We start from the raw sequence: 25467 nt of genomic DNA, 5'->3' as shown, positions 1-25467 counted from the left end.
GTCCTCAACTGGCAGCTTCCTTTAATAGTACCCGCAAAACACCAGTCTCAATGTCAACAGTGAAGAGACGACTCCAGGATACTGGCCTTCTAGGCATAGTTGCAAAGAAAAAGCCATATCTCAGACTGGCCAATAAAAAATAAAAGATTAAGATCGGCAAAAGAACACAGACACTGGACAGAGGAACTCTGCCTAGAAGGCCAGCATCCCGGAGTATATAACAGGTAAAAAGGACAGAAACAATTCAAAATAAGAACAATAATTGTAACAGCACAATATTATAGATTATATGATCCCTTATTGATGTCACCTGTTAAATCCACTTCAATCAGTGTAGATGAATGGGAGAAGACAGGTTGAATATGTTTTTTTAAGCCTCAAGACAATTAAGATATGGATTGCGTTTGTGTACCATTCGGAGGGTGAATGGGCAAGGCAAAAGATTAAAGTACCTTTGAATGAAACAGACGTTTTTGTGAGAAGACAGATTTTTTGGATGTCTCTTGGTCTGACAAACACTGTCGTAGCTCGGCCACCTTCCACCGCAGATGCGGAAAGCCGACTGAGACGCATCCCATGCAACAAACCAGGCCAGTGACAAAAAAATCTAAATTTAATCCATTTTAAATTCAGCCTGTAAAAAAATGAAATGTTTAAAAAGTCAAGGGATGTGAATACTTTCTGAACTCACTGTATATACTTCCACACTATGAGGTTTGAATAATACTGTGAAATTGTTAAAATTATGATAATGCCCTTTTAGTGTAAGAGCTTTTTGAAAATACCGCCTGAAATTTCAGCCTTTTTTTGTGGGGTGGAGTTTTGGCCTGCCTGGTGACATCACCATTCGGTAAATGAGTTAATTGACCAATAAGAAAGAGAGTTCCAAACCTCTGCCAATAATGCTAGTTTTCAGTTTTCCCCTCCCTACTCAGACCAGTCCCAGACAGTCCTAGCAAAATTCCTGCTTGAGAAATTGCTCTTTGCTAAGAAGCAATTTTTGTAGATTTTTTTACCATTTCAGTTTTTAATATACTCACAGTAAGGTACTTATCTCTCGTGGAACGATTCTGAGTATAAATTGAGAGAATCTGTCGCGACTGAATGGAATGTGTAGGATAACAAGCAGCAGTAGTTCTAGTAGTTGCTTTTTCATCACTTGTTATTTAGACAAATCACGACTTTGCAGGTGTTTGCCTCTTTTGAATTTCAGAAGGGGGTGGGACAATCGGCCCGTCATTTGCAAAGAGAGAGGGTGGAGCTCATTGTTTCGGTTCCATTCCTCATTCTATTATTTCTTGATCTCTTCTCTTAACATGTATGGACCCAGAACTTAATTGAGCAACTGACCAATTACGTGAGACTATGGGTTAATGGAGATTAAGAAAAACTGTACTTCTCTGCATCTTTGCATGTCAGCAATGTTGTGAAACATCATGAAAATTAGGGGCATGTGCCCTCTCAGATTTGTCCTGTTTTAAAAAATCTCTATATATACACTACTAGCCACTTAGCAATTGTATGGAGTTGGCTTTAGCTAGCCCAGATAGGTTCCCAATCTCCCAACCTCATAATTAGCTACCAAGAAGCCATTTCAGGGTATCAATCAAGTTAGAGTAGTTAGCTTGTTTAACTATCTTAGCTGGCATGCCTGCTGGCAAGGTTGGTAGACTTTAGAAAAGCATGCAATAACTAAATTGCATTCCTTTCAGTAATTTACCCAGATTTTATGAGAGAAGAATATTTAATTTCTTAAAAGAAGAACCACCAGTTAGGAGGCTACAGGTAGCTCAAGAGGTGTGCTCAGATATGCAGAGAATTTGTTTGCAATCCTATGTTTGCAATGACTGTTTCTGTGACAGCATGGGCATTTTATTTTTAAAGTAGTCAATTACTTCTTCTACTTCTATATGTGTACTGGCAGTCCGTAAATAAACTGTGGTGAATACCACCACCTACTGTGCTGGAGTGTGTATAGTCTGAACAGGTCTAAACCAAAGTTGGTGATTTATTTCCGCCGGCAGCTTTTGAATGTTTGCTAAGGAGTATGATGAATTATGACTTCAGATGAAGAAGAGATATGTGCTCAGCTGAAAAGTTTATGGTTGGTGACAAAGTATTACTATAATGGAGACGGAGCTGTACAGTGCATGTGTTAGGGGAAATTGTAAATGGATTTAACAGATTGGTGATGTCAGTGCTCAATTTGGAGCATAATCCACAACCTCAGGAGATATAACCTGGGAAGCTTCTATCACACAACGTCTGTCATAGACAGACATGAAGCGTGGCAACTAGTGGGGGACCGTACTCTATAATAGATGTCACGGTCCCTCCCTCTGACATTCTCAAGCATACCCTTTCTCCCTTGCTCTCTAGCGAGAAGGGAAACATGGTGAGATACCGCACTCTATTATCAGAGAACCGGGGCTACGCAAGTAACGTTAAGTTCTCTTTCAAATATTTGTTTTCATATCTCACTTATTGAATATAGCCAACTCCAGTATAGCAAATATGCTCTCCGAAGCCAAGAAGTCCCAACATACTCATCCCTTAGAGGCCCCGAACTAAGAATCATATGTGCCGGGCAGGAGCAATGACATCTATTTGGTAAAAGCCTCATAAGATATGAGGCGTAGCCACTGTACCATAACAAATCTTTTGCACAAAGATGCTGTAAGCAATGCCCTTGAGTGGCCATGACGAAGGTGGTAAAGATGCCCTCAAGCCTCACTGGGGTGGCATATCCATGCCAACATAATGAACTGCTGTTCAACGGGACAACCGTTTGATGAGAGAGTGTCGACCTGCCTATGTGGGGAGGCACCCAGGAGACAGAGAGTTGTAGCTCTCCTTTCAAGCCCAACTCAGTCCAAACAGATATTAAAAACACAGAAAGGGGCCAGTGGTAGGCTTGGCGTCGAAAGAAAGATATGCATATGCAGAAAAGTACTTCATGCCTACTGTAAAATGTGGTGGTGGATCTTTGATGTTATGGGGCTATTTTGCTTCCACTGGTCCTGGGGCCCTTGTTTAGGTCAATGTTATCATTAACTTTACCCAGTACCACGATATTTTAGCCAAAACCTGGTTGCCTTTCCCAGGCGGCTAAAACTTGGCCTCAAGTGGATCTTCCAGCAAGACAATATCCCCAAGCACACATCAAAATCCTGAAATAAATGGTTAATTGACAACAAAATCAATATTTTGCAATGGTTTTCTCAGTTTCTGAACCCCATTGAAAGCCTGTGGTTTGAATTGAAAAGGGCTGTCCATAAGCGCAGACTAAGGATAACAAGGATCTGGAAAGATTTAGTGTGAAAGATTGGTCTAAGATCCCTCCCAATGTGTTCTCCAATCTTAGAAAAAGGCTCAGTGCCATTATCCTCACAAGGGGAGGGTGCCAGAGTATTGAAAATCAATCATTTTGACCCCTATCTTTCTGAGAAAATGTTTTATTACTTTCTTCGAGCAAAGAATATAATTTTCCCATTTGTTAAGCTCAGTATTATTATTTATTTTATACAGTATTTTTTGGTCATCTTTATGAAAGGTGCCAGTCATTTCAGAGGAGACTGTACATGATGTCAGAGCTTAGGGTTTTTGCTTTACAGCACTGCCTTAGTATGGGGCCTTAGCTTCAAAAAGTGATGAAACTGTGACACGTGGATACAAGTGCCACACTTGGTAGAGATACTCTGGGATGTATGAATTGATATTAGAAGGGGTGCACCAAGACTGGGGCATGGTAACCCAATTTTTTTAATAATCCAAGTTGGCCACCAATACTGAATCAGATTTTGGAAAGGTGATATAACTGTCACGTTTTTGTTTCCATATATAAAGACAATATTTTCGTATTCGTGAGTAATGGACCAGTCTTCAACAATATGCCATTACATTTCATAAGTAACCGCCTAAAGTGGAAAAAACAGCGTGGAAACACCAGAAAACAACCTGTAAACCACTCGAATTCTGTTGAACTACTACATGAATCACCTTAACAAATGTCTTTAAAAAGTTAAAAACACCATGTTATCAATAAAAAAAATGTTTTTACATTATGTAGCTAATTTATTGAGATTATGGGTCATTTATTCTGAACATGACCTTAAACGGGAATGGAACCACTTTAGGAAGTAAATCTAAACAAAGAGATGTATTCAATCCACTAATACTAAGCATGTGCATTTAACATAAAAACATCTCTATATTTAGTATTTTGATCGTCAACAGGGTTTATTTGAGCTATGGTCAGCGCCATTTTAAATTACCATTGTAACGACTGATCAGCAAATTGTCTGTGTGTTTTGAGTTTTTGCGTGGAGAGTGAATCAAAGCGAGTGAGGTTAGGACAACAAAGATGGCAAAAAAACGTAGAAATTCAAACATTAACTGTATAGCACCAGGCTGTAGGAATTGGCACCAGAAAAATCCCTCATTAAGCTACCATCGGCTGCCCAAGGACCCACAACTTTTGAGGAAGTGGCTCCATGTCCTTAAGAGGAAGGACGTGTCAGATCAAGCTAGCAGGATCTGCAGCCAGAACTTTGCGGAAGAAGGGCACTTTCGATGCGGCAACCGTGAGTTTCCGAATAGAAAGGAACCATAGGCCTACATTGAAGCCCTCTGCTTGCCCCTCCATTTTCAATTTCGAGGGTTATGGTGTATGGGTTACCGACCGACCATCAACAACATCGCTGACTTCGGAGTCAAGCAAAAGCCGGACTGAACGGAGGAGGCGACGCTAGTCAGTGGAGCCTGAGGTAATGTTAAACCAGTCATGAGTCATGACTGTTGTTGACTAGGCTAGCGTTAGACACTAGACACACCAGCTAATTGCGTCTGAAATGTTTTGTGTAACACCCCCTGCAACTAACGTTAGCAAGTAACTCGACTGCAACTAAAATTGCAACACAGTTTCTCTGTGTAGCCCTGTTATTAGGTAGTTACTCTGTAGCTAGTTTCCACCTCAAATAGTCAAGTAACGTTACTGTATACATTTTTTAGTTGACAGATTTGTTATTTCAATGTTTTGTTAGCTCCACATTATTTAGCTAGACTGAAGTTGACATTGCTAATGTATGCTGAAAAAAAATGGCCCTGTATTTGCTGTGTGTGTGTGTGTTGACAAAGCATACAAGACAAGTAGCTTGTTAACGGCAAGATATATATTTGGGTTTAGTTGTCTTAACAAAGTGTTTGTTTGTTTTCAGGATGATATCTTCATCACTGAAAAGGTTTTCATCCTGGAGGAGACTGTGCAGGAGGAGGCAGAGGAGGTATAAGCAAGTTCATGTTATTTATAAGGCTATTGTTTATTTCAAGACACAATCTGTCATCCCTGAGGCCATTTTGGATATAAAATGGACAATATACAGTGATTCTTGAATATACCTATAGCCTAATAGATGCCTTAATTGTTTTCTACCAACAGGAAAGAATGGTTAGTACAGCCAAACTGACCCCTAGGTGCCAGACTGTTCCTGTGCTGCAGTGGAGAAGACGTCCACCAGGACCATCATTAAAGAGCTCAAGGCCCAGCTAGATTACGCTCACGACCATCAGTTTACAACCCAGTCCTGCCCCTATATGCCACAGATGGAGCTGACGGAGAGTGAGAGTGAGAGTGAGATCAGTGAAGACCAAACGCGCTGTATGAACCTGAGAGCTCAGAATAACAATCATCACAGTCCGAGCCAAGATGTACTATCGAAGAATGTGTGCAAAATCCGAAATACATAGTCTTTGATAGCAAACTGAAGGAGTTGTTCAATGTCTGCCATGAGCCAGGATGTTGAGCAGGTGTCGTCAGTTCAACCCTGAAAAGAAATGGTTTTGCCATCACCATGGAGACAGAGTGTGTTGTGGGCCACAGGAGGAATTAGGAGTCCCAGACCAGAGAGGGAAAGTTGTTTGCCGGGAAGATGGCTCCAAAAGATGGTGCCGAAGAAAATGGCTGACGTTTTACATTCACCCAACCAATTGTGCTATTTTGCTGTTGTTTTTTTGTGTAACTTATTTTTTTACTTGTGTACATAATGTTTCTGTTACCGTCTCTTATGACCGAAAATAACTTCTGGACATCAGAACAGCGATTACTCACCGCGGACTGGAAGAAACTCTTTCCTTTAACGAGTCCGACGAGAAGGATATCCTGCTCTCACTGGAACAGGCCCAGATCCCTGCCTTTTGCGTGAAGAAAAGATGCAGGAAATGGGTCCATAGATCGGGCATCGTTCTGAAGATCCATTGGCGAGCGAGTAAACTCCCACTGCCATCCGTTCTTCTTGCTAACGTAGATAATAGAATTGATTAAGATTGTCCTACCAACAGGACATTGAAACCTGTAACATTTTACGTGGCTGAACGACGATACGAACAAAATAGAGCTAGCCGGATTTTCTATGCACCGGCAAAACAGAGACACTACCTCAGGTAAGAAGAGGGGTGGGGGTGTGTGTCTATTTGTCAAAAACAGCTGGTGTGCGATGTCTAATATTAAATAAGCCTCGAGGTATTGCTCACCTGAGAGTTCTCATCTATATTATTTGTAGCTGTCTATTTACCACCACGGAACGAAGCTGGCACTAAGACTGCTCTCAACCAACTCTATAAGGCCATAATCAAAGAAGAAAATACTCACCCAGAAGCGGTGTTCTTAGTTGCCAACTTAAAGGCAAACTTAAATCAGTTTTACCAAATTTTTACCAGCATGTCACATGTGCAACCAGTGAAAAAAAAATCCTAGACCATCTTTACTCCACACACAGAGATGCATACAAAGCTCTCCCCCGCCCTCCATTTTGCAAATCTGACCATAATTCTATCTTCCTAATTCCTGCTTACAAGCAAAAACTAAAGCAGGAAGTACCAGTGGTCAGGAAGTGGTCAGATGACGTGGATGCTACACTACAGGACTGTTTTTCTAGCACAGACTGGAATATGCTCCAGGATTCATCCAATGGCATTGAGGATTACACCACCTCAGTCATCGGCTTCATCAATAACTGCATCGACAACATCGTCCCCACAGTGACTGTAAGTACATATCCCAACCAGAAGCCATGGATTACAGGCAACATCCACATCGAGCTAAAGCCTAGAGCTGCTGCTTTCAAGGAGCGGGAGACTAATCCGGGCACTTATAAGAAATCCTGCTATGCCCCCAGATGAACCATCAAACAAGCTAAGCGTCAATACAGGATTAAGATTGAATGCTACTACACCGGTTCTGAAGCTCGTCGGATGTGGCAGAACTTTGAAAACTATTACCGACTTAAAAAGGGAAACCCAGACGTAAGCTGCCCAGTGACGTGAGCCTACCAGATGACCTAAATGCCTTTTATATTCACTTCGAGGCAAGCAACACCGAAGCATTTCACGAGAGCACCAGCTGTTCTGGATGACTGTGTGATAACACTCTCGGTAGCCGATGTGAACAAAACCTTTAAACAGGTCAACATTCACAAAGCCGCTGGGCCAGATGGATTAACAGGACATGTACTCAAAGCATGCGCAGACCAACTGGCAAGTGTCTTCACTGATATTTTCAACCTCTCCCTGACCAAGCCTGTAATACTTGCATGTTTCAAGCAGACCCCGTGCCCAAGGAAGCGAAGGTAACCTGCCTAAATGATTACCACCCCGTGGCACTCAAGTGCTTTGAAAGGTTGGTCATGGCTCACATCAACAGCATCCTCCCGGACACCCTAGACCCACTCCAATTCGCATACCGCCCCAACAGATTCAGAGATGATGCAATCTCAATCGCACTCCACACTGACCTTTCTCACCTGGACAAAAGGAACACCTACGTGAGAATGCTGTTCATTGACTACAGCTCAGCGTTCAACACCATAGTGTCCACGAAGCTCATCACTAAGCTAAGGACTCTGGGACTAAACACCTCCCTCTGCAACTAGATCCTGGACTTCCTGACGGGCCGCCCCAGGTGGTAAGAGTAGGCAACAACACGTCTGCCACGCTGATCCTTAACACTGGGGCCCCTCAGGGGTGTGTACTTACTCCCCTCTGTTTTCCATGTTGACCCACGACTGCGTGGCCAAACTCGACTCCCAACACCATCATTAAGTTTGCTGACGACACAACAGTGGTAGGTCTAATGACCAACAACAATGAGACGGCCTATAGGGAGAAGGTCAGAGAACTGGCAGTGTGGTGCCAGAACAACAACCTCTCCCTAAATGTGAGCATGACTAAGGAGCTGATCATGGACTACAGGATAAGGCGGGGCAAACAGGCCCCCATTAACATCAATGTAGTGGAGTGGGTCGAGAGTTTCAAGTTCCTTGGTGTCCACATCACAACATGGTCCAAACATACCAAGACAGTCGTGAAGAGGGCACGACAAAACCTTTTCCCCCTCAGGTTACTGAAAAGATTTGGCAACAGGTTCTACAGCTGCACAACCGAGAGCATCCTGACAGGTTGCATCACTGGCTGGTATGGAAACTGCTCGGCATCTGACCATAAGGCGCTACAGAGGGTATTGCGTACGGCCCAGTACATCACTGGGGCCAAGCTTCCTGCCATCCAGGACCTATATAATAGGCGGTGTCAGGTCGAAAGCCCAAAAAATTGTCAGAGACTTCAGTCACCCAAGCTTTAGACTGTTTTCTCTGCTATCGCACAGCAAGCAGTGTCGGAGTGCCAAGTCTAGGACCAAGAGGCTCCTCAACAGCTTCTGCCCCCAAGCCATAAGACTGCTGAACAATTAATAAAATCAACAATTTATATTGCCCCCCCCTCCCTTTTGTACACAGCTGCTACTCGCTGTTTATTATCTATGCATAGTCACTTAACCCCCACCTCCATGTACAAATTACCTCAACTAACCTGTACCCCCGCACACTGACTCAGTACCGGTGCTCCCTGTATATAACCTAGTTATTGTTATTGTGTTACTTTTTACTATTACTTTTTATTTTAGTCTGCTTGGTAAATATTTTCTTAACTCTTCTTGAACTGCACTGTTGGTTAAGGGCTTGTAAGAAAAGTTAGTCTGATATCGAAACTAAATCACAATGGATTTATAATGAGCACACCCCATTATTTGAAAGAAATAGATTTCATAAATCATGATGCTATCTGCGATTCGAACTCTGGTCGTCTCATCAAAAGGTCAATGCGTTACATCTCACCAAACAACACTTTCGATAAACATCGTTATAGGTTACTGATTATATATGTTGAGCACCTACTGCTATTAGCTTTAAACAATTTATAATCAAGTAAAATTTCAGCAATTATTTCACTAGCATACTCGCTGCTGACTGGTCGAGGAAACTCTTCAGCCAAGAAGTCCTTCATAATGATTAGTGACACGTCCAATACATATACATCACCATCCAGACAGACTGACTGGATGTAATACAGCCACCATCCGCTGGGATGTTGTGCTGTATCACCACCATCTCTCTACAACACACACACTCATAGTCTCTAGCCATTATCTGGCAGCATCCACACTCACACTGCGCCGACCCTCTGGTTTCAGGCAGCATATCTTTGTGCCTGCAACTAGAATTAACTCTTTGATCTGGGGCAACGATCGGCTCAAACATGAACGGCTTCAGTAGGTTTATTGACTCCTTAACTAACGTTATTTCATCCGCTATTATGAACGGGGCGGCAGGTAGCCTAGTGGTTAGAGCCAGTATGGCGATATACAGTTATAGTTAGCTGCGTTCTAAATCCTAGTGTTTCCATTCCCCTTTAAACGGGAGATGGTCATTGTAACATAGGCTTTTACATAACACTTCAACTTATTTAATATCATCTTATTAAGAAATAGTTATGCAGAGGACACAAGCGTTGAATTTGGTAGAGATGATGTATTGATATTAGAAGGGATGACCAAAAATTGGGACATGGCACCCCTATTTGTTTTTTACATAATCCAATACTGAATCCGATTGTGAAAAGGTGATATTACTGATGAACTTTGGTTGCCATTTGTTTAAAAATAATGTCTTCAGCAATATGCCATTATATTTAATAGGAACTGAGGACACTTAGGAGAGGTGTGTGGCCACTTGGAGACACCATTTAGACCTGTCAATCAAACCCTTTGTCTTTGTTTTGTCTTATGTTGCACCTACCCCAAATATCCATGAATATTCTTATGTTCCTGAAATCATTTTCAGATTTTTTTATCAACAAATGCTGCGTAAAAGTACAGTAAATTTAACATAAAATGAAAAGTGTCATGTTTGCATTCAGTCTTGTGTCAGGTGAACTGTTGTGTCCTCACCTTTGTTCTGATCATTTCTGATAATAATAACCTCCAAAGTGTTCCCTTTCAATTACTACCATGGTAATGCATATTCTTCTCATATTTCTTCTGTAAGAAACTGTCAAATTCAGCCCTATGCAGATGGGCCAATTCCCATGAGTGTAAAGGGTTAACAGCCAGCCCTCCCATTCAAACACAAAATCCCATACTGAAGTTCTCCAGACTTCCAACAGTCGAGTCAACAAAACGAGATTTGGAAGGATGGCCTAGTGAGACTACAGGAGACATCAAAGCATACAGTATGTGCAAAAGGAAATTGACAGTTAGGAAGTTGATAACATGGCATAAGCTAAAAAGCATTCCATAGGAACATTCCATAGACATGTAAAAATGTCCATCTGAACTGAATGTATAATGTATAATGTACAATGTATAAGTTAAGGGAGACCGTTACATCATAAGGACAAATAGTATTTGCCAGACGTCACCCTGCGGTGTTCTGACCCAATCACCACCATTTGTTTTTTTTTCTGGCTTGTTGTTGTTCTCTCAGATTCCAGAGGGTCCTGTTAGCACTAATATGCAAGGCTCTGTAATACTAACACTTACATCACTCTAGGAGGTTTCAAACATGAACACACACACACGAATCCCCCCCCCACACACACACACACACACACATATACACACACAACTACTACATTGTAATTTCAGCTCTGTAGTCCTCATGATTCCCAAAGGTGCATTTAATGATGTGAGTTTGACTTGTTTAGGTTTCTCACATCAGATGGTCCTATTATCACCTGTATGCAAAGCTTGGAAATAATGAGGTCCAACACTCTCAGGAATTCTACCAATTAAAGGTGTTCGAGACACACAAGATATACTCCAAGGCCCCAATACATCATAAACATTTGGAGTGAACCTGAGTACACCTCTCTAGTGTAATTTCTGTGCATGAAAATGAGTACAACTTCCATTAGGATACTCTCAGTCAGCCTCATCCCTAAACAAGTCCACTCTTTACAGGTCAACAATTGCACCTCTGTATCATGGCTTTGTCACAGGTGGGATCTGAACACCAGTCTCTTGCATGGAAACCCAACATCTTAGGCAATAGGCCAAGAGGAAATGTCCTCTGGATGGCCTAGCATTGTCCTCTGGATGGCCTAGCAGGGCCACTTTGACTCAAATGATGTCAATTAGCCTATCAGAAGCTTCTAACGCCATGACATCATTTTCTGGAATATTCCAAGCTGTTTAACCACTTGGAAGTAATGCCTAAACTTAACCCTAATGCCTAAACTATAGCAAAATATCTGAAATAATGCTTAAACTGTATCATTGAGGTTAGCTTCGGTTTCACTTTAGTACAGTTTGACTGACAGCTAAAATACGGCAAAACATTGCGTAATTAATCAAATAAAAAATTAAATAAAATGTTATTTGTCACATGCACCGTATACAACAGATGTGGACCTTACAGTGAAATGCTTACTTACAAGCCTTTAACCAACAATGCAGAAAAAAAGTGTTAAAGTATTTACTAAAATAAAATTAAGTAAAAAAATAAATAAATACTAAGATTTTTTTTTAAATAACAGGTAATTGAAGAGCAATAATAAAATACCAGTAGCGAGGCTATATACAGGGGTTACCGGTACAGAGTCAATGTGCAGGGGCATTTGAGGTAATATATACATGCAGGTAGAGGTCAAGTGACTATGCATGGATAATAAACAGAGAGTAGCAGCATCATAAAAATGGGGGTGGGGGGACAATACAAATAATCTGGGTGGCCATTTGATTAGCTGTTTAGGAGTCTTATGGCTTAAGAAGCTTTTTGGACCTAGACTTGGCGCTCCAGTATCGCTTGCCATGCGGTAGCAGAGAGAACAGTCTATGACTAGGCTGGCTGGAGTCTTTGCCAATTTTTGGGGCCTTCCTCTGACACCGCCTGGTATACAGGTCCTGAATGGCAGGAAGCTTGGCCCCAGTGATGTACTGGGCCGTACACACTACACTCTGCAGTGCCTTGCGGTCGGAGGCCGAGCAGTTGCCATACCAGGCAGTGATGCAACCCATCATGATACTCTCAGTTGTGCAGCTGTTAAACTTTATGAGGATCTGAGGACCCATGCCAAATCTTTTCAGTCTCCTGAGCGGGAATAGGTGTTGCCGTGTCCTCTTCACGACTGTCTTGGTGTGTTTGGACCATGATAGTTTGTTGGTGATGTGGACACCAAGGAACTTGAAGCTCTTAACCTGCTCCACTACAGCCCCGTCGATGAGAATGGGGGCGTGCTCTGTCGGAGGGCATAGCGGGATTTCTTATAACCGTCCGGGTTAGAGTCCCACTCCTTGAAAGTGGCAGCTCTACCCTTTAGCTCAGTGCGAATGTTGCCTGTTATCAATGGCTTCTGGTTGGGGTATGTACGTACGGTCACTGTGGGGACGACGTCATCAATGTATTTATTGACGAAGCCTGTGACTAATGTGGTGTACTCCTCACTGCCATCAGAAGAATCCGGAACATATTCCAGTCTGTGGTAGCAAAACAGTCCTTTAGCTTAGCATCTGCATCATCTGACCACTTCCAAATTGAGCGAGTACTGGTACTTCCTGCTTTAGTTTTTGCTTGTAAGCAAGAATCAGGAGGAAAGAGTTATGGTCAGATTTTCCAAATGGTGGGCAAGGGAGAGCTTTGTACGCATCTCTGTGTGTGGAGTAAAGGTGGTCTAAAGTTTTTTTTCTTCCTCTGGTTGCACATTTAACATGCTGGTAGAAATTAGGTACAACAGATTTAAGTGTCCCTGCATTAAGTCCCCAACCACTAGCATTGCCGCCTCTGGTTGAGCATTTTCTTGTTCGCTTATGGCCTTATATAGCTCGTTGAGTGCCGTCTTAGTGCCAAGATTGTTTTGTGGTGATAAATAGACAGCTTTGAAAAACATAGATGAAAACTCTCTTGGCAAAATGGTGTGGTCTACTGTTAGGTATGTGTAAATGGCTGTAAGGGAGTCAGGCGCAGGAGAGCAGAAGTTGGGTAGCCAAAGGAGCCTTTCATTTCGGCAAACAAACACACGGCACTAAGAACACTAAACACAAGATGGGTTGACATAACCCAGCGCAAACCAGTCTAGCGTGTACATACACAAACCAACAAACAATTCCACACAAAGACATGGGGGAACAGAGGGTTAAATACACCACACTTACAGAGGGAAATGAGAACCAGGTGTGTAAGAAAACAAGACAAAACAAATGGAAAATGAAAAGTGGATCGACGATGGCTAGAAGACCGGTGACGCCGACTGCCGAACGCCGCCCGAACAAAGAGAGGAACCAACTTCGGTGGAAGTCGTGACATCTACAGCTGATCATGAGATACTCTACCTCGGGCGAGCAAAACCTCGAGACTTCCTTAATATTAGATTTCGTACACCAGCTGTTATTTACAAATAGACGCAGACTGTCACCCCTTTGTCTTACCGGAGGTAGCTGTTCTATTGCAACACTCACTACTGAGTTCCAAACTGACTCTGGAAGCAACATCAGCACAATAACTTTTAGTCTAGAGCATCATGAAATGGGCTTCCATGGCCAAGCAGCCGCAAACAAGCCTAAGATCACCATGTGCAATGCCAAGTGTCAGCTGGAGTGGTGTAAAGCTCGCCACCATTGGACTCTGGATCAGTGGAAATGCGTTCTCGGGAGTGATGAATCACTCTTCACCATCTGGCAGTCCCACGGAAGAATCTGGGTTTGGCGGATGCCAGGGGAATGCTACTTGCCTGAATGCATAGTACCAATGGTATAGTTTGGTGGAGGAGGAATATTGGTCTGGGGCTGTTTTTCCTGGTTCGGGCTAGGCCCCTTAGATCCAGTGAAGGGATGTCTTAAAGTTACAGCATACAATTTCATTCTAGACAATCCTGTGCTTCCAACTTTGTGGCAACAGTTTGGGGAAGGCCCTTTCCTGTTTCAGCATGACAATGCCCCCATGCAAAAAGCAAGGTCCATACTGAAATGATTTGACAAGATCGGTGTGAAAGAACTTGACTGGCCTGCACAGAGCCCTGACGTCAACCCTATCGAATACCTTTGGGAGGAATTGGAACGCTGACTGCGAGCCAAGCCTATTCACCCAACATCAGTGCCTGACCTCACTAATGCTCTTGTGGCTGAATGGAAGCATGTCCCCGTAGCAATGTTCCAACATCTTGTGGAAAGCCTTCCCAGAATCAATCAATCAATCAAATGTATTCATAAAGCCCTTCTTACATCACCTGATGTCACAAATTGCTGTTCAGAAACCCAGCCTAAAACCCCAAACAGCAAGCAATGCAGGTGTAGAAGCTCCCTAGAAAGGCCAGAACCTAGGAAGAAACCTAGAGAGGAACAAGGCTATGAGGGGTGGTCAGTCCTCTTCTGGCTGTGCCAGGTGGAGATTATAACAGAACAGAACATGGCCAAGATGTTCAAATGTTCATAGATGACCAGCAGGGTCAAATAATAGTAATCACAGTGGATGTAGAGGGTGCAACAGGTCAGCACCTCAGGAGTAAATGTCAGTTGGCTTTTCATAGCCGATCATTCAGAGTATCTCTACCACTGCTGCTGTCTCTAGAGAGAAAACAGCAGGTCTGGGACAAGGTAGCACGTCGGTGAACAGGTCAGAGCTGCAGCACGACCAGGTGGACTGGGGACAGCAAGGAGTCATCAGGTCAGGTAGTCCTGAGGCATGGTCTTAGGACTCAGGTCCTCAGAGAGAAAGATAAAAAAGAGAGAGAGAGAGAGAAAGAGAGAGAGAGAGAGAGAGAGAGAGAGAGAAAGATTGAGAGAAAGATTGAGAGAAAAAGAGTGAGAGAAAAAGAGTGAGAGAAAAAGAGTGAGAGAGAATTATAGAGAGCATACTTAAATTCACACAGGACACCGGATAAGACAGGAGAAATATTCCAGATATAACAGACTGACCCTAGCCCCCCGACACATAAACTTTTGTAACATAAATACTGGACGCTGAGACAGGAGGGGTCAGGAGACACTGTGGCCCCGTCCGATGATACCCCGGACAGGGACAAACAGGCATGACATATCTCACCCACTTTGCCAAAGCACAGACCCCACACCACTAGAGGTATATTTTCAACCACCAACTTACTATCCTGAGACAAGGCCGAGTATAGCCCACAAAGAACTCCTCCATGGCACGAACCCAAGGGGGGGCACAAAACCAGACAGGAAGATCACGTCAGTGACTCACCCCACTCAAGTGACGCACCCCTCCGAGGGACAGCATGGAAAAGCACCAGTAAGCCAGTGACTCAGCCCCTCAGGGTTTGAGGCAGAGAATCCCAGTGGAGAGAGGGGAACCGGACAGTCAGAGACAGCAAGGGTGGTTCGTTGCTCCAGTGCCTTTCCGTTCACCTTCACACTCCTGAGCCAGACTACACTCAATCAAAGGACCTACTGAAGAGATGAGTCTTCAAAAAAGACTTAAAGGTCGGGACCGAGTCTGCATCTCTCACATGGATAGGCAGACCATTCCATAAAAATGGAGCTCTAGAGGAGAAAGCCTTGCTTCCAGCTGTTTGCTTAGAAATTCTATGGGCAGTAAGGAGGCCTGCGTCGTGTGACCGTAGCATACATGTAGGCATGTACAGCAGGACCAAATCGGAAAGATAGGTAGGAGCAAGCCCATGTAATGCCTTGTAGGTTAGCAGTAACATTTACATTTTAGTCATTTATCAGATACTCTTATCCAGAGCGACTTACAGTAGTGAGTGCATACATTTCATACATTTTTTCTCCATACTGGTCCCCCGTGGGAATCGAACCCACAACCCTGGCGATGCAAACACCATGCTCTACCAACTGAGCTACACGGGACTAAAACCTTGAAATCAGCCCTTGCCTTAACAGGAAGCCAGTGTAGAGAGGCTAGCACTGGAGTAATATGATAACATTTTTTGGTTCTAGTCAAGATTCTAGCAGCCGTGTTTAGCACTAACTGAAAATGATTTAGTGCTTTATCCGGGTAGCCGGAAAGTAGAGCATTGCAGTAGTCTAACCTAGAAGTGGCAAAAGCATGGAATCATTTTTCTGCATCATTTTTGGACAGAAAGTTTCTGATTTTTGCAATGTTACGTAGATGGAAAAAAGCTGTCCGTGAAACAGTCTTGAGCTGTTTGTCAAAAGAGAGATCAGGGTCCAGAGTAATGCAGAGGTCCTTCAGTTTTATTTGAGACGACTGTACAACCATCATGATTAATTGTCAGATTCAACAGAATATCTACTTGTTTCTTGGGACCTAGAACTAGCATCTCTGTTTTGTTCGAGTTTAAAAGTAGAACATTTGCCGCCATCCACTTCCTTATGTCTGAAACACAGGCTTCCAGGGAGAGCAATTTTGGGGCTTCACCATGTTTCATCGAAATGTACAGCTGTGTGTCGTCCGCATTGCAGTGAAAGTTAGCATTATGTTTCCGAATGACCGAGAGGTAAAATATATAGTGAAAAGAATAGTGGTCCTAAAACAGAGCCTTGGTGTACACCACAATTTACAGTTGATTTATCAGAGGACAAACTATCTACAGAGACAAACTGATATCTTCCCGACACATAAGATCTAAGAGTTGAGGCTGTTAAAGCACTCCATATTAATGCCCATGATTTTTTAATGAGATGTTCGGCAATCACATGTCCACATACTTTTGGTCATGTGGTGTATATCTACTACCAAATATTTTAAACGATTAACGATTGGGATTCCATAAGTAGAGATGGAGTCCTCCATCATGGTCTTGAGAGGCAGTAGGGCTGATTTGGTTCAATTAGTTTGTTAACCTGAGATGACGCTGAATTTATCTATAATCTTCAATGTATTTGGAAGCGATTGAGATACATTGTCTAGATATAGTAACATATCGTCTGTGTATAATGAGATGAAGTTATCAGTAGAGTTTAAGTAAATGAGTGTTATTTCCTTACGAATTGTCTGGGCCAGGGGTTAGACGGATAATAAAAACAGCACAAGTTAACTGGCTAACATTGGCTAGCTTGCTAGTTACTTCCAGACACAAATGAGAGAACAACCCACTCTGACCATTTTTATCACCCTAGCAGAGCTGGTTGGGCTCTTTTCATGTTATCAAGAGCGTTGGTGACTGTAACTGTGCTCTTGGCAATAATTGAATTACTTTTTTTGCCAATGTTTGCTGATATTCAACAGTTGTTGAGCGTTCGTAAATTCTCCAGTTATTCTGCGCTCTGGTACACTCAGACAAGAGTACATGGCCAGACTGATTTACGAACGCACCCAAAATGGTTACTTGCGTAGTGGAATCTTTTGTTAAGACATGTAGCTAGCTAGCTAGCTAAACAATGAACCATAATCCCAACTCATGACATTACTACCCTGCATGAATTTGTAGATAGCTAACCAACCAGTTTCAATGTTAGCTAGCTAACAATTGTCTATAACTAGGCAAGCAAATGGCTCTGAGATACAAACAATAAGATCATGTACGTAACGTTAGTTAGCGAGCCAGCCAGCTAATGTAAGCTATCTAGCTAACAGTGCACTTCAACTTGAAATGAAAATACTTTATGTCAAAATTAGAAACTTGTAATGAAAATGAAGCTAGCTAGGCTATCTTACCCATGGTCTGAAATCGGAGTAGATTGCCAGAGCGAATTTACCAGCAACCGTCTATCAACAGTTGTTGCAGTAACATTCTATTGAAATGGATCCTAATCCCAACTCATGACATTACTACCCTGCATGAATCTGCAAGTAGTTAACCAAGCACGTTCAATGTTAGCTAGCTAACAATTGGCTATAACTAGGCAAGCAAATGTCTCTGAGATACGAATTATAAGATCATATACATCACATTAGCTAGCGAGACAGCCAGCTAACATTAGCTACCTAACAGTACACTTTAACTTGAAATGAAACCACTTTCTGTCAAAATTAGAAATGTGTAATATCTGAAAATGTAGCTAGCTAGACTTTTTTACCCGTATACAACATCAATGGATGCTTCTACTGTCACGGATACCATGGTTGCCCTTAGTTTGAAAATGTAATCCAGAGGCAGGTGTTTTCTCCATCTCTTTAGCTATCATACTCGAATTCCACTGATTTCAAAACTCGGTCCTCCAGAAAGTGGATAGCAACTCTTATGCAGTAATACTACGCAATACATTTCAAAAAGCCGCGTTAGACAGGATTATGTACACATACTGACCAGCTCAAATAGACAGAAGCGTACTTTATGGCAGACCAATCCAAACTCATCTCTCGGCATGTCCAGCCCACACATTATCTCAGCCAGTCATGGCTAGTGGGAAGGTTGCCGGCTTTTTCTGTGGCTAAAATGTGGCTAAACCAGGCTCGTAATTTAACAATTTTATTTGTATTTACAGATGGCATACAAGTTTGTTATTAAGGCACATGAAAGTTTACATGTTCGAGAAGGCATTTTTGCACAAAAAAGTTTACGTTCAAACGGCTCTCCTGTGAAGTAGATGACCCGCAACATATGCCTAGTTTCCTGAAACTGGTCACATTTGAGCCAGTTAATAAGGAGGCTTTACTATTCTTAGGTAGGGGAATAACTTTTGCTTCCCTCCAGGCCTAAGGGCACACCTGTAATTTTCCATCCAAGTTGTCAGACTCCGGTGGCTTGTCATTATTGACAGACAATATTACTTTTTCACCTCTTCCAAACTTACTGTACGGAATTCAAAATTACTATGCTTGTTTTTCATAATTTGGTCAGATATACTTGGATGTGTAGTGTCACCTTTTGTATCATGCCTAAGTTTGATAATCTTGCCAATGAAAAAAATTATTAAAGTAGTTGCCAATATCAGTGGGTTTTGTGATGAATGAGCCATCTGATTCAATGAATGATGGAGCGGAGTTTGACTGACTTACAGCCACAGGAAGCAACCTGGTGATATCCTGAACTTTTGCCCAAGGAAAACACAAAGTCCTTGCCCCAGGTACAGATATATGCCTCAACATGAAACTCCCTATCACAATCGCTGGAATGATCTGGCCTCTGCTGTGTCTCGAAGTAGATTGCGAGGCCAGAGCCCCAGAAGTCACCTGAGAAAAGGGCTGCTGAGACGCCAGCTGCGTGCAGGACACAACAGCCAAAGGGACAGAGCTCTGGTGGTCCAGGCTGTGCCCAGGCAGTTGATTGCCTAGGACAGGGAGAAGTAGCTGGAGGGGCATCCACAGCCACAGAGGGAACACCAATGCACCGGCAGAAGACAGCTGGTACAGGGGCTCAAAGCAATTTGAAAGTCATAAGTCCGGAGGTGGGGGAAGAAGGCACACATCCATTTAGGCTCCAAAACGCATCCATTTAGGCTCACCTGAAGTCGAACGATGAGCAGCCATTTTCTGGTTCAAGCTAGTAGAGGGGTGCAGTGGCAGAAATTGATCAGAGTCCAGGAAGGTCCCATGACAGGTAGAAAACCACATCTCTTCTCGCCGGTGGCATAGTGACCCTGTAGAGTGGTGGTGAAGTGCAGATGATGCATCACATCGCGGGGTTGACTAGTAATGTCGGGGCCTCTCAGTAAGGCACATGATGTGGAGTGATTTCTCTTTCTGCCTTGCCTCCGGTCCTGGTCAGTCAGGGGTGTGAAGTCTGGGTGGCTCAGTCTCAGTAGGTAGGTGGTCATGGGATTGGGTATGCTGGTTGACCTCTTGTCTCTGGACTCTATCCTCTTCTTCAGAGTGAGCTGCGGTAGATGTGGTCACCATGGTGAATAGTGAGGTGCTTACTGCATGTGGAGTTGCTATATTGGCCTGGGGATCTGGTCTGGGGAGCTCTCTATGTTGATGCCATTATAAGTCTCAGATTAGAAAATATATATGAACCATGCCTACAACAACAATAGGTTCTAGGTTCATGCCAATATGTTTTGTTTTACTGTAGGTCATTATACATCAGCAATCTCCTTCAATATGATAGATAAGAGGGCTGGGCTCCAATGGGTGTACCGCCCCCACACACACACACTCCTATATCTAACTCAGATATAAATAAAGCTGCTCTGCACAGTTTAGTTTATTATTTAGATCAGATACACTATGAATCTACAATAAGAAATAACACTTGATTCATTGCACTCAATTGAAAAGAAAACTGTTTTTACTTTCCAATGGCGTTCAGTGAAGTGGATGGATATCAAGCAGTACAATACTGTTTTCCTCTCCACAACTCGTCTTGCGTTAAGGAGGTGCGATCCATAGCAGAAAATATACTCATGCACCTCTTTTTTTTCTCTGTGTCAGCATTCACAGTGTTTGTGAATCTGCTGGTGATCATCTCCATCTCTCACTTCAAGCAGCTCCACACTCCAACCAACCTGCTCATCCTCTCTCTGGCTGTGGCAGATCTCCTGGTTGGGATTGTTGTGATTCCAGTGGAGGGCATCAAAGTCATCGAGTCATGCTGGTATCTTGGTGAAACAATGTGTTCAGTTTTTCATGGGATTGTTTTTTCTGTAATTCTTGTATCTCTATACAATTTAGTCATCATAGCTGTTGACAGATATGTTGCTGTTTGTGATCCTTTACTCTACATTTCAAAAATAACTATTGGAAAAACAGTGACTTCTATATTACTAACCTGGATATTTTCTTTTATATATAATCTTGTTATTCTATACTGTAATGGTCAATGGTATCGTTCTCAGGCACACAAGAATTGCCATGGAGAATGTGTGTTGTTTATCAGTTTTACATGGGGAATTATTGACCTTTTTGTCTCCTTTGTTGCACCTTGTTCTGTTATCATATGCTTATACATGAACATTTTCAAAGTGGCAAGAATTCAAGTAAAAGCAATGAATATCACATCCAGGATCAAAATATCAGAGAGTAAGGCAACCAAAACACTGGGGGTTGTGTTATCGGTTTTCCTTGTTGGTTGGATCACATATTATATAGGTTCACTTTCTGATGACTACCTGGCACATTCAGATGTCATCATAGCATTTCTCTCCTGGGTTGTGTACATTCATTCATTCCTTAACCCTCTGATCTATGCATTGTTTTACCCATGGTTCAAAACAGCGGTAAGACACATCTTAACCTTACATATCCTGGCACCCTCATCCTCCTTAATAAACCTCCTTCCAGAAAATTGTTAGATTGTATAAAACAAATGTAACATTTGATTGTACTGGATGATTGGCCTTGTAGGTACACACTATATAGCATGTTGTGGTATAGAAAGTGATGTAATATATATGTTATTGCTTATGGCTGTATGTTTGCATTGATGACTTAGGGAACAATTCAATCGATTGGTTATACTGTAAAGGAAAACAGCACTGCCGGTTTACTAAGAATGTTGACATTATATCCCAAGGACAGCTGTTGTTCTGTGTCAATAAAAATGACAACAGGAACAGCTCAAGTGTGTGTTGGTTTTAGTGTGGTTAACAGCTCCAATACAACATTCTGAATGAATCAACAGTGTTCCCTGTAGCTCAGTTAGTAGAGCATGGTGTTTGCAATGCCAGGGTTGTGGGTTCAATTCCCAGGGGGGGCCAGCACAGAAAAAAAATGTATGAAATGTATGAATTCACTACTGTAAGTCACTCTGGATAAGAGTGTATGCTAAATGACTAAAATGTCATTTTCCTTCAGCAATTTATTATATTTGGACCAAAAGGTTTCAATGCAAGGATATCATTATTATGTAGAGAAAGAGATGGCTTTAAAATACTAGCCATGTAATAACAGACACACAGCACTGTGGTGCCATTCATTCAGTAGAGTCATGAGTTCTAGACAGAGACAAGTGTTATCAGAATGACAAAACACAAAGTGAACTCTCACAGACAGATTTGTATTGCTTTTGTTGGTTACACAGATGATCAAAATGAAGCTGTACTGTATGCTAGCTATTGATAATTGAGTTAGTATAAGTGCAACTTAGCTGTTTGACTTTGAATTTTCTTTTATATTGTGTTAAATTATAGAAACCAAACCTAAAAGGTATTTTCCCATAATTTACTTGACCAAACTGAATTAAAAAAGGGGCTTCCAAGTGGTGCAGTGGTCTGAGACTGCATCTCAGTGCTAGGGACTTCACTACAGACAACATGGTTCAAATCCAGACCGTCACCTCTCCCTAGGAGAGGGGGTGACCTTGATAATTTATTGTTAAAACGAGAGGCTGCCTGGATCTTTAACTTAAAGACCCTTGCACCCTTCGGTCTCAACATAGACTTTGATCTGAAGCCATTCTTGTGATTATTGTGACTTTGCCATTGTAATTGTTTGTAAGCTTGTGTAGTCTAAAATGAATCCATGATCGTATGCTATCCATTTGTTTTTTTGTATGCTGTTCTTTGTATGCCATTTTTATATTTGAGAATTAACCAATGATATTAGGCCACACTTGGCCATGATTACAGACACCTGTGTGTCTTTTGACACTATATAAACGAGTCATCCCGCAGTGTTTGTGATCATACCCTGATTTGTATTTATTTATTTCACCTTTATTTAACCAGGTAGGCAAGTTGAGAACAAGTTCTCAATGAAGACAGCTTGGCTGTCAAAACGTTGGATATAACATTTTTGCATCTGAGCTCCTAGAGTGTGCGGCTCTCCCTTCTTTTCAAACCCAGACTGTATCACAACCAGTTGTGATTGGGAGTCCCATAGGGCGGTGCACAACTGGCCCAGCGTCGTCCAAGTTTGACCGGTGTAGCCGTCATTGTAAATAAGAATTTGTCCTTAACTGAATTGCCTAGTTAAATAAAGGTTACATTTTTTTATTGTAATAATCAAAGTTGTGATGTATGCAAGATGTATCATGATGCATGATGAATTTGACAATCTACCAAATTACTAACAGGGAAGTAAACATTTGATTATGGCCTTGCATGGGATGCATATAATTGATAGGTTCATCCAGTCAAGTAACATACTGCAACAGTGCCATCCTATGGGCAACACAATATACTACACTCCTAAATATAAATGACATGAGATGGACAGCATCTTATTTTCTGCAACTACTTCATGTACCCATCTCATTGTTATTACATTTTTAGAGATTGTTTTTGCACCCACCAAAAACAATGGTTATGTGAGGTCAAATGTGTATGTTTTGGGATGTGAGCACTCAGTTTGTTTGTTTGACCTGACGAAGATCCGTTTTGAATGGAAAACGTTGTCAATAAAGCAGTGAATTGGGAGCTTTAACAGTGTGCGGGCCTTCTTGTTCTTTACTAGTATTATTTAATAGCCCAGCACCTTTGTTTCTAAGGATGTGCGTATGACCACACACTTATCTGTGGACAGCATCTTTCCCACACAGTGTACCAAACATTAGGAACACCTTCCTCATGTTGAGTTGCCCCCCACCACCACCCCTTTTGCCCTAAAAACAGCCTCAATTCGTCCAGCCTCAATGCCCATGGTTAATTTGGTTTGACATTCGATATCGCTGTGGTTCTATTTAGGGACCATCAGTAAATTAGGACCATCAGTAGCTCCAAATTTCAATGACTTAAAAACCTCAAACCAACTGTACATTTTTTAAATTCATATACAAATATTGAAATCATTTAATAACACAGCTAAAAGATAAGAATATTATCACATTTACATTGTGTAATTTGTTTATGGTTCCTAACTATCCCCAGAGCCAGGCTATCCAAAGTCAAACCAACTTTGCCACAGTCACACACGAGCTGGCTAAAGCTAATTGGTGAAATAACTCTTCCCACCAGCGACCACATACAAGAGACACCCATCAAACCACACCCTGAAAACAACTCACATTTTACTTCAGTCATGGCAGCTAGTATTTCTTAATTAACCAAATTTAAAATGAGGCCAAATCAGGAAAACTGTTAAACTATTATCAATGTTTACCACCTCATTCTGGCTGTGCCCCAGCTGTCCAATCAATTGATCCCTGACCCTCCAGGGTAATTTCTCCTGCTGTTTAATTCTGTAGAGTGCTCTGTGTCTGAGGGTGTGCCCAGCCTTCATTACGCTGATGGAGTCCCCCCTCCCCACCTACACAAGCCCAACCTGCACGTCCCCTTAACGCAACCGCTTTGCTCTGGCAATGTCTCGCTTATGCAAGTGGCTAAACATCGGCCTACCCATATGAACATACTGTATTTCACAGCCTAAGTTGATGTATCGGTAATGTATGGGAATAAAAAATGCATAAATTACTGTAGATTCAACTCCCACCTCTCCAAATCAGCAATAATCATTACAGCAAGCAGTGATTATGATTTCATGTAACAGTATAAAATTTTATTGTGCCAAAATAATGAAATGATATTATTTTATATACATGATAGTATACTTATATTTGAATGTAATGTATACTGTACTTGTGCTTAGTAATTTTTTGTTTTTCTGCATTAGACACTATTGTATAATATGGCCTCTCCATGGGGGGAGTTGAGTTGAAGTGCAGGTGGAACAGATATCTACTGCGGATGACTGGAGGCACACAGACAGAGACAGACAGCGGTTTGAGCCTTAGAGGACATCAGCGAGACACATGGAGGCAGACGCCCTGACGTTCTGCTGACTTCCTCCCATCCCTCATCAGTAAAGTGCCCCTGTCCGGGAAGGCTTGGCTTGATGTCCCTGTGATGGTCATTATCAGATATGTCTGCCTCCCTCCAAAGATCCATTAATAGCCTGTATTTTATACTCTGGGAATCTTCCCTCTGCCCCTGGCATGTTAATAATTGATATGAGTGCAATGTTGTTCTCATGGTCACCCAATTCCTGGATCTGATGGGGAAGAGGTTTATGAAAATGATGCCACCTGCAGTTTTAAACAGCAAGTCCCTTGTGTGTGTGACCATTTCATAATTGGCGACATAAACTGTGTTTTTGTAATTTTATCCACGGAGATACATAATACAATGGGTTTTGTTGTACTGAATCTCAATAAAATGTCTAAAATAGGGAAAACATTGAGAACTATTACTGAATATCTAGCTGCATATAACCCCCCCAAAACATTTATTAACTCATTCCATCTTTAAAAGGATGAGTGGAAGTGTCATGCACGAACGCATGTGCAAACTGTCATGTACGAACACCAGGGAGCAGGAGTGGGTCAGAAAGGGCATCCATAATGAGTTATGAAAAAGAAAAGAACATTTGAGATTACATTTTGTCT

The 25467-nt window shown here is 42.1% G+C and overlaps 1 protein-coding gene across 1 annotated transcript; it reads left to right on the top strand.

Annotated features, from left to right (window-relative positions):
• The first annotated feature begins 20446 nt into the window (after positions 1 to 20446).
• Positions 20447 to 21708, top strand: LOC115153709 (trace amine-associated receptor 13c-like). The gene has a single exon (XM_029699307.1). The coding sequence runs from the start codon at positions 20447 to 20449 to the stop codon at positions 21437 to 21439; it is 993 nt and encodes a 330-aa protein (XP_029555167.1). The 3' UTR covers positions 21440 to 21708.
• The last annotated feature ends 3759 nt before the right edge of the window (positions 21709 to 25467 follow it).

Source organism: Salmo trutta, chromosome 19 (assembly GCF_901001165.1).
Source record: "Salmo trutta chromosome 19, fSalTru1.1, whole genome shotgun sequence".
In the NCBI taxonomy this organism is placed as follows: domain Eukaryota; kingdom Metazoa; phylum Chordata; class Actinopteri; order Salmoniformes; family Salmonidae; genus Salmo; species Salmo trutta.
Note: the sequence above shows the minus strand (reverse complement) of the source record. Positions and strands in the feature narration are given on the sequence as shown.

Bases quoted from the DNA above. Each gene is read 5' to 3' on its own strand.
- LOC115153709 (XM_029699307.1), top strand. From the start codon at position 20,447: ATGGCGTTCAGTGAAGTGGATGGATATCAAGCAGTACAATACTGTTTT.